General features: G+C 41.8%; 1 protein-coding gene and 1 long non-coding RNA gene across 3 annotated transcripts in view; both read left to right on the top strand.

Moving 5' to 3' along the window:
- The window catches only part of LOC125317173, a 37,926-nt gene extending 33,020 nt beyond the window's left edge, over positions 1 to 4,906 (top strand). The window contains exon 3 of the long non-coding RNA XR_007199957.1: positions 4,678 to 4,906. This is a non-coding gene — a long non-coding RNA (uncharacterized LOC125317173). The remainder of the gene's footprint in view (positions 1 to 4,677) is intronic.
- A 3,573-nt stretch (positions 4,907 to 8,479) lies between these two features.
- CA8 (carbonic anhydrase 8) overlaps positions 8,480 to 10,174 on the top strand; it is a 48,478-nt gene continuing 46,783 nt past the window's right edge. Inside the window, exons 1-2 of one of the 2 annotated variants that reach the window (XM_048286870.1) lie at positions 8,480 to 8,644; positions 8,939 to 9,130. In XM_048286870.1, the coding sequence (XP_048142827.1) occupies positions 8,566 to 8,644; positions 8,939 to 9,130 (271 nt within the window). In that variant the 5' untranslated portion in view covers positions 8,480 to 8,565. The remainder of the gene's footprint in view (positions 8,645 to 8,938; positions 9,131 to 10,174) is intronic. The other variant, XM_048286869.1, reaches the window with a different exon arrangement.

Here is a 10,174-nt window from a genome sequence, read left to right as displayed (position 1 = left end):
TTATACAGAACTGCAGTACACAGATGTATTGTAGGACATTGATAAAGTATTAGAACCACTGGATAAATTACTGCATGTAAATCTGGAGTATTTTTGGAAAATATTTCATATTCAGTGTGGGAAAGTATTTTTATTTTTAATGGTAGCTGTTTGGAGTTGCTCAGTGGCTTGGAAAGTTACCAGTTCCTTTTCATTTCTGAATATGAACATTTCTATGTCTGTGCAAGATGTCAATTCTTGAGGCTGTGGTTCTTTTTACCACACATCTAATTGGAGCCAAATATTACTACATTATTTTTGATTATATTATCACCCTGGAAGAATACTAATCCAAGAAAAATCAGTGTTCAATGTTTCTATACAAAACATTTAAATTAGAACACAATCAGTTGCTTCTTCCTTGTTATCTACCAATGATTAACGATTGGTAAAATATAAATCTGAATGGAAATATCTCCTCTTCCAAGGTTCCAGTTGATCAGTTTTGAATTGCCAAACTGAGGACATGATCTAAGAGCCACTCTAGCAGCATTACAGTGACACACTGCCTGTCACTTACTGCCTGTTCTCCTTTTAAGTACTTGTTCCTTCATAATTATTACCTGCAGTTGGCCACTGGACTTTGAAACTGCAAACTGCTTTCCATGTCTTTTGTTTCCTGCTGTATATACACTGAAATCATACGGTTTGTTATCTGTCACTAAGATTACAAGCATCATGACTTAAAAGGAAAAAGGTAGAAAAATGTCAATGAAAATAGGGAGCTCTTTACTGACTATAAAGTGTGACACATTTCTGTACCCAAAAATAGAGCAGTGGTACTTGAAATCTGATGCTGATTCAGTGGTGAATAGAAAAAAATGAGTAGAAATAAGTAAAAAAAGAGTAAACAAATATTAATATGTAGTAGAAATTTCAGGCCATAAAAATATTGATAAACACTTCAGGAAAAATCAATAACCAGGTTTCACACAAATTTGTAACAATTTTTTAACTATAATAATTAGAGAAGAGACTTGAAGTCATTACTGTCTGAGACTCTGAATTTGTTGATGGTGATAAAGAGATAAAATATTCATAAATATTTTGGGGGTTTTATGTTTGGGGAGGAGTATCATCTGCTTACATCATGTGTGGTTAAAGAATTTTGCATTTTATTAATAGCTAAGTGGTATTGTGCAATATCATAACCTTAAAATCTCATTTAAATGTATGCACCTAGATAGGTGCTTACCAGATTCTCACAGAACCCTGGCATTTTACAAGAATTGGCTGAACAGATCCAAAGTTTATTCTGTTTGGGTTTTTTTATTATTTTATCTTTAATAAATAGAAGAAGATGTTAAAAGACCTAAATAATGTTATCATTATGTAAATATTAAAGAAAGAGAGAGAGAAATGAGATAATTTAAGTAATTACTCTCTGGTTTGACAAAAGTAGCAGGAAAACTACAAAAAATATGGGACTACAGTCATAAAAACTTGATGTAGAGGACTAATGCTAGTGACAATAGTTTTACTAGAAGTGTGTCTTGTCAAAGAAACTTATAATGAGATTACAGATTTGTTAAGGCATATGATTTACTAGTGTAAAAGATACTGATTAAAAAGGAGCATTAGGGCTCATTCAAATGAATGGCATTTTAGGTCAACAAAACGTAAAATGATAATGCAGTCTGTGTCCACATCCTGTAGACTGGCTCCTGGATACCCTGACTCAGAAAGTGGATTTACTATTTATACTAAATTGCAGCAAACAAGAGATCCAATATTTGATTCAACAGCAAAAAAAGACTAATGTGAATCCTAAATGTGCAGATAAAAAAAGAAATAAATGAGTACATAGAGGTGAAACAAGCTACAGTGTCCATATTTTTAATGTGGAAAATGGGAAAATGTGCAGAAAAAAGCTAAACCCAAGATATCCTGATCTTAACCCTCTAGTAAGTGTTAATGAGCTCCTTTTGTTTAGGCCTCACAGAGGTGACCACATTAGACCGCAGGTGAGCACATTAGAGAGAAAACACAAAGCAATAAAGGTTCTCCTGTCAAGGCAAACAAGCATAACATGAGCTAGAGGCTGAAAGCTAAAGCCAGAAAAATTCAAATTAGAATTGAATACCCATTAGTTAACACTGAAAGAGATTAACTACTGGAACGAGCTCTCAAAATAATGAATTCTTCATGTCTTGACGTCTTCAAGTCAGGCATTTCTGAAAAATGTGCTGTGGCTAAACACAAGTTATTATTTATTGATAGCCAAATAATTAACTTAATACATGAGCAATTGCATGAAATGTAATAGCTTGTGATATAGGAAGCCAGATTGCACTCTGAATGTACGATTTCATAGCTTTTCCAGAACAGGGCACATGAGCACTTTGCCAGCTATGGATGTTGGCACATTGATAAGTGAAACTTAGTAGAATGAATGATGAACTGACACTCCTTTCACCATCATTTTACAGGCTCAAATATGTTGTTATCCCCTTGCCACTTCATGCTGATCAGTGCTTCCTCTTTCTCACAAGCTTCCCAGATGAAAAGTCAACCCCTGTAAGCCAACACCTGCTTGTGCTCTTCTAGTGAAAAAATGATCAGGCTCATTATTTAACTCATTCTCTCCTTTTATTTAAACTCTAGAAGGTATTATATCTTTCCCTGATTCAGTACTTCCCTTTGAAACATTTAATTTGCAAGTGGTGGATTTAACGTCTTTCAGTTCCACTGACAAAGAGCCACTCCTTTTCGATAGCCATTATATGAAATTCATAATCCTTCAAGACTCTCATCTAATGTTAAAGATCTGAAATGATTACAGCTAGGTAAATACATATTTATCATCTCCTTATTGCAGATTTTCACCCTCAGCTTCCCATCTTCTTCCTTTAATTTGCATCTGGGTGTATCTTTAGTTTTGCTTCCTTCCTAAAGGAATAAAGAACTATTTACATAGGAGTTTTGCCATGTCAGGGCCCTTGATAATCATTTGCATTCTGTGTTTCAGAGACATCCTATTTCATCCTTTAACACTCTTTTCCTTTTGGCCTGGTAACAGAAAAAAAATCTCACTTCCCTTCTAGTCTTCTATTGTCTTCAGGAATTCACTTTACTTTTGTGCTTACTTTACTTCATCAGCAATTCCTGCTGTGTCCACCACTTTTTGTAATTTTTACACATTTTTTTTGCCAGGGCTAGATCCTTTTAGGGGAAGGAAAAGCTTCAGGAGACTACATAGATTACTCTCTAAATTTTTTAGTGTGCCCTTAAATACGTTGTACTTTATAATTTCTTCAGTTCCCTTTTGATGGTAGTATTTTCAGTTCTCAAAAATGACTTCCTATTCCTTATGTTTTCTTTAAAGAACTTGAAACTATCCTGCTGTAGTTTTAGTGTCCTCTAGCTGTATGTCTAAATTCTCATGGGCAGCCATAATAGTCCTGTTTTACCCATTTGAACACAGGGGGACTACACAACAATTATGCCCATAGGTTTGTAGCTTGTTCCCATTTTCCCCTGATCTCTTGTGCATGTAAGAGGTTTATAACTATACTGTAGAAGAACTTCTGTACACACTTGCAGATCAATATGTTGATCCTTAAATTCCCCACCCAAACCATGCATATTGTAAAGTGAAACATGTGAAGTGTGTGCAGGGCCAATCGTCTATCCTATTACCTGGCAAAACCAGGAAGCACAAATTTACACTTACAGACCATAAAAACACACAAGGCCATGGAAACCACCCTTTGGTGTAGATGTAAGGGGAAATTGGGATTCAGCTGACATATTTTTGCAGTATTTGCAGTATATCATTTGCCAATGTCAATCTGACTTGCAAACATACAGTGGCCTTCACTGTGAATAGTTTCTTTTTGCTATGAATGCCCCCTTTCTGGAAACGATCTCCCTTTACCTTTTCATCTTGGACTGTTTGAACTACCCAAACAAACTTTTCCTTTTTGTAACACATTACTACAGATGAAGAAAATAAAAATAGGCAAATATTATTATTATTCCAAGAATACTGGAATATTGTTCCTTTTGATGAACCAGTTCCTTTTAAAATGTGCAGAGATGTTTTCAATATTACAAATAAGCTTGTGCTTTAATGTTCAAATGCAGAAACTCTGTGCTCACACTTCTAAACTTGGAAAAGAATCAAACTTATTTGAGAGCATAACCTGGCAAGAAATAAAGATAGAAACAAGACCACGTGGGAGATGTTTGGTGGTCAACCTCATAGTCAACACAGGAAGCAAAATAGGAAGCCCTATTCAGTGGAAAAACTAGATGCTCCGGGTCCCTTCAGCTGCCTGTCGTGCTGTACAGACATTGCCTTTTCTTTCAGGACACCTTGGCAAGAACTGAGATCTGGCTTGCAGAAGCATAAATAGACTCTAAATTACCCCAAATGGAATGCTCTAATATTCCATTGAACAATTCCCTCCCTATCAAAATATTAAATCCTGCATGCCCTCAACTACTCTAGGCTGGCAGCAGTGTAATAAAGAAAAATGTGGATAATAAGGAAATATGATCCTCTCAGAGTCTGAATTTCTCACCCCTCACACAGAGGAAATAACTGTCAGTTCTGTGTCTGCAAAGAATCATGCAGGTGGGAATGTATAGTCTAAAATAATTAATATGTAATTCTGCCTTTTTTTTCCCCTATAGATTTCTCAGTAGCCTGTACAGTTGTCTGCATTGGACTCTCTTCAGAGTGGTGAAAGCAGTAAGTAAAGTTGTGGACATGTAACCTCTTAAAAAAATATTGCTAGTCATTAATAACAATTTACACATACAAATTTTACAGTGTTTGGATGGAGAATTTTGGTTCAGGCCCAGTTTTCCCAGTATACACTTTTTAAGGTGTTTGGGGAAGATATATTATCTTCTGAAAAAAAAAAAATCATGAAGAACAAATAAGTCTATCTAGATATAGAAAACAGAAGAATAGTTGCTTGGAATATCATCAGGATTAAGTATTTTACTAACCATGTTTCAAAATGCCATTTCTCATTTGACAAAAGGAATGTCAGAGACTACACTGCTTCTGAACTACTGTTGTGTGAGTTCAAAGAGGAACTGTTAAGCCCCAGATCTGTGCCTGAGCTTTTTATTCCTGGTACTATCAAAGGGTGTGATCATTAATCCCAGTTAAACAAGAAGTCAGCATGTTCCACAGAATCAAAGGCTGAACTGGGATTCAGGAGAGAGGTGTCCTTCTCCTGCTTCTGTTGATGAGGTGTTATAACACTTATGAAGGTCATGCTGGCTGAGCTTCTCCTACTTTTAGCCCAACAGTTTGATATTAGCTTGGGGGCCATAACTATACCTATCTATAGCTTTTTCAGTGTGTTGAGCCAATGTAGCAAACATCATGAGCAATACATTTTTACAGAATAGAGCACTTATATGTATTATAGTTATACATTTAACACCTTTTCATAGTAAATTCAACTATTGGGAGCTTCTACACAAACTTACATAATTTTACATTTGCCTACATCATTAAAGGAGATCAAACCCCACTGATCTTGAACAAATCTTAGATCATACTACTATCTCCATGTGATTGTTTCAACCCTTTTACTTGAAGCTGAGTCCATAAATGAGTGAGTTGGCTTGTGCAGAGATTGGTAAGGTCAATATCCGCATTTGTGATTGGAGTTTAATGTGAGGGCTCAGTCCCATGCTCCATTTCCTGGTGGAGAAGCAAACTCCTACGTTACTTACACACTTCACCATCAAAGAAGTCCCCGGAATCTTCAGTGGAATGTAATCTGTTGATTAGATCATGCAATGCCTGACAGATGCTAAGGAAGAAACAGGATATTTGCACAAAAACTACTCAGCAGACATGTGGGAATAAAGAAATGTCAACTATTCAGTAATGCTTTACCTGCTATGCCTAATTTTCCTGATGGATATGGAAAGAATCAAAAGGTTAAAAGGAAGGGCAACAAATACATGGCAAAGCCATGAGAAGTATTAATTGCAAGACAAGAACTCACAGGTCTGATAAAGTTGCCCCTCATAAGCGTGAAATTCTAGAGCAGACATCCCACAGGAAGGTTACTGCAGGAAAGGACTTAACAGAGAGCATAAATGAATGAAATACTGTATTTCAAGAACTGAGGGAATGAACCCAGCCTCCTAGGGCTGCTTGGTTTGTTTCCAAAATATAAGACTCCTTTTGAAGAAGAAAATTAATTTCCAGTCAGATGGACCAGAATTGGTGATGATTTAGGGTAATGTATGGTTTTTCCCCCATGTGGTTGAACAATGATTCAAATGAATCTACATTAATAGAAGCAGCAGGTGTGTCTTTTAGAAGTGAGTAGATGATAAAACATAACAACTTAATAAAGCCAGTTGGCTATGGGAGATGGGTGTGCATATACAACATGATACCTCATGTGACTAAAATGCCCATTAAAAATATCTGAGTTTTCTGTTTGTACTAATGTCAGGTGCTCAATATATGAAAAATGTCTGTTAGAGATTTTTTTCTTCAATAAACTGCACCATGTTTTAATTTGGGTAGTATGATACTGCAGAAGGAAACCTGTGTTTCTTCTCTGCTCTTGAAAAAACCCAACCCAGTAAAGCCTTACTTCTTTTGCCCTATTTTCTTTTCACCTTGCATGCAGCTCATGAACCAATACTCTCTTGCTTCATTAATGAAGTTTCATCTCAGTCCTTCTTTTTTCATCTCACATTCACACTGATGATAACTTCTGCTCCCCTGCCAGTGCTGCACAGGAAACACAGGTACTGCTACTGAGCTGGGGGTCACTGAAGCACAATGAGCTCCACACCTAGATCAAACCTTGTGGATCAACAGCACAGGATCAAGATGTTATCCTCTTGGGATGCCAGAATTCAGGGAGGTCTGGTCACTGTCTTAAAGTGGACTAGGATGGTAAGCAAAGGGCACTTCTTACCACTATAGCAATGCTATTTGACTGCTTCTGTTACCTTTTCTGATTGCTGTCAGGGATTGCAGACTGTCAGTACTACATTCCCATTTCCCTTCCTGTCACTGATGCAAGTTTTTGGGCCATTGCCTAGAAGAGATCTCTGTAACAGAGGTCCCTTCTGTCCTTTTTTCCCTTGACAGAATGAATATTCTCTAGTTCCATACACGGCTGTTTTCAAAGGAGAATGAAGAGTCCTTTCATAACCTTGCACTGAGGCATCTTCATGTTAGGGAGAGAATTTCCTCAAACCCTCCATTTTGTATAATTTGCAGTAGGAATTGATGCCACACTTCTTCCTTTAGGACAGAAGGGACAGAACTGGGCTCCCTTCCTTATTCAGTGGCTTCCTTATCCTCACTGAGGGTCTCCGTTCCTCTATAGAAGGGGCACAGTGCTCTGTGGTGAGGAGTAAACAGATTCACAGAATGTCTGATGATGGAAGGGACTTCTGGAGATCCTCTTGTCCCAATCATCTGCTCAAGCAGGGCTGCCCAGAACAAGGACCATTCAGATGAATACCCTCATGGATGGAGACTCCACAGCCTCCTGGGGCAACCTGTGCACACGTTCTCACAGTGAAACGTGTTTCCTGATGTTCGAAAGGAACCTCCCATGTTTCAATTTCTGCCCCTCACCACTGGTCTTGTTACTGGGCCCCACTGAAAAGAGCCTGGCTCCACCCTCTTTGCATCTTCCCTTCGGGTATTTGTACACATCTGTGAGATCCCATTGAGCCTGCTCTTCTCTAAGCTGAACAGTCCCAGCTCTCTCAGCCTTTCCTCATAGGAGAGATGGTCCAGCACCTTAACCATGGTCGTGACCATTTGTTGGACTCTCTCCAGTACGTCCATGTCTCTCTTGTACTGAAGGAACCCAGATCTGAACCCAGCACCCCAGGTGTGCCCACACCAGAGCTGAGCAGAAGGGCACGATCACGTCCCTCGACTTGTAGGCATTGCTTTGCCTAATGCAGCCCAAGGTATCGTTCACCTTCTTTGCGGCAACGGCACACTGCTGGCTCATGTCTGACCTGATGCCCCACCACGACCCACAATGGGTGCCACCCACCCAATGCCCAAATGCATTTCCAGACAGGTAGTCCCCCTCCTGTCCCGGCGCCTGGGTTGTTCCTCCCCAGTGGCCGGGCTCTGCCCTTCGCCTTGTTGAAGTTGCTCTCCCTGGGTGTCCCCGGGTGCACAGAGCGCTTGTGCCCAGCTGGAGGGGCAGCAGGAGCTGTAGAGACACACACCCACCGGGGCTAGGGAAGCAGCCTGAGGAGGACGCCGAGGAAGCCGCAGGGAGGATCAGGGAGCAGCGTCCCGCCGGGAACGCCCGCTGCCACCTCACCTCTCGCTCGCCGCGCCGCATCGCGCCGCGCCGCTGGGACAGCGACGGGCTCCCGGTGTCACCCGGCGGCCGCCCCCGGCCCTGCCCCTGCCCCGGCGCTCGCCGACACCCGCGGGCGGGGGCGGAGGGCGGGGGGAGGTCCAGGCGCGGAGCCGAGCGCCGCCAGCCCGGCTCGCCCCGCACACGCTCGCACACCGCACACCCCGCCCGGCCGCTCCCGGGGAGCCCGCCCATGGCTGACAGGAGCCTGATCGAGGGCGCCGAGCCCCTGCCGCGCCGGGAGGAGGCTCCGGAGTGGGGCTACGAGGAAGGTGAGGAGCGGGCGGCGTCTCCGCCGGGGAGAAACTTTGTCCGCGGCCCGGGGAGGGGGAGGCGGTGCGGGGATTTCAGCGGCGGAGCGCAGAGGGGTTCGCTCCCCGGCCGTCCCGCAGCGGGCGCAGGTCCGTCCCCGCCGGCGGGAGGGCAGCGCGGGGCGGCGGCCGCGGAGCCGCCGGGTCCGGCGGGGCAGCCCCTTCCCTCCCGGGGGCAGCGGCCGGACGGGGTCTGTCTGACCCGCAGCGCGTGCTGCCGGGTGCCTCCGTAACCACTTTTCCCTTGTGCTTCAGGAGTGGAGTGGGGGCTGATTTTCCCCGATGCTAACGGGGAGTACCAGTCGCCCATTAACTTGAACTCGAGAGAAGCTAAATATGACCCCTCGCTCCTGGAAGTGCGTTTGTCACCGAACTACGTGGTGTGTCGTGACTGTGAAGTGATCAACGACGGGCATTCGATTCAGATTGCCCTGAAGTCAAAATCAGGTATGCCGAAACATGGCCTTGGTTTTCCCGGCTAAAGCTTGTGTTGCCTGAAGACTTATGTCCTGGAGTGTAGGAAAAGCAGCTTTTCCCAGCAGCGAGCAGTTGTGCCCATTCAGCATGGACTATGCCCGGTGAGAGTGTTGCTGTTGACTTTGGTAGGAAGAGGAGCAAGTGTTGCAATGGGAGTTGCAGATTTTGATGCCAGACTGGATGGTCAGTCAGATTGCTTTGAAGCATGTCCAGAATTTCCTCTTGTGATGGTGGTATCCAATTCACTGGCATTAGCAGCTGTCTGCATTCAGAAGCAGTACAGACTATTGCTAAGACAGTGGAGTGTCAAACTGTTCTGTACAGCTGACAAGATTTGTTCATGGTTCAAAGACCATGTAAGTTAAAAGTGCTTTTTCCCATTAATTTGAGTGGGTTCTGAATACTAAGTACAGAATTGGACAGCTTAAGATAAATACACCAGTTAAACATGCTCACAATATTGATGAGGACCAAGTAGAAGGCAGTCCTCATTTCTTAAACAATGACATTTTTGGTGTCCCTCATCAAATATGATTTAGAAGCAAATAATAAACAATTCCAACATAAGTGAAATTGCAATATCTTACTCAGACCTTTCATCTGGGTAAAATATCCTATATGAAGAAGACAAGAAAGTAGGGAGAAAAAAGTCCATTTTGCTTTCCAGCACTGCAGTAGTTCTTACTATGTGTTTGGAAGAACCTCCATGTTATTTCAACCAGTCTTAGCTAGTAACAGCCCTTTGGGGGCATTTAAACAGCTGAACATTGTCAAACCATGAGACATTCCAACTTTTGTTTCCTTCTGAGAACTCAGTAATACTGGGAACTACAGCTGTGCTAAGTGAGGGAGTCAGTTCAGTTTTACACAGTTTTTTAGAAAGGAAGGGTTTGTTATTTTAATAATGATGCTTTCCTTTAAAATTTCCTTTTGATGATAATTTCCCTGTATTTTTCAACACAGAACATTTATTTCCACGTAATTTTGCAGATTTGCAATAAAAGCGAGATGTTG

This window comes from Corvus hawaiiensis, chromosome 26 (genome assembly GCF_020740725.1).
Source record: "Corvus hawaiiensis isolate bCorHaw1 chromosome 26, bCorHaw1.pri.cur, whole genome shotgun sequence".
NCBI classification, from domain to species: Eukaryota; Metazoa; Chordata; class Aves; order Passeriformes; family Corvidae; genus Corvus; species Corvus hawaiiensis.
This window is presented reverse-complemented; position numbering and strand designations above follow the sequence as displayed.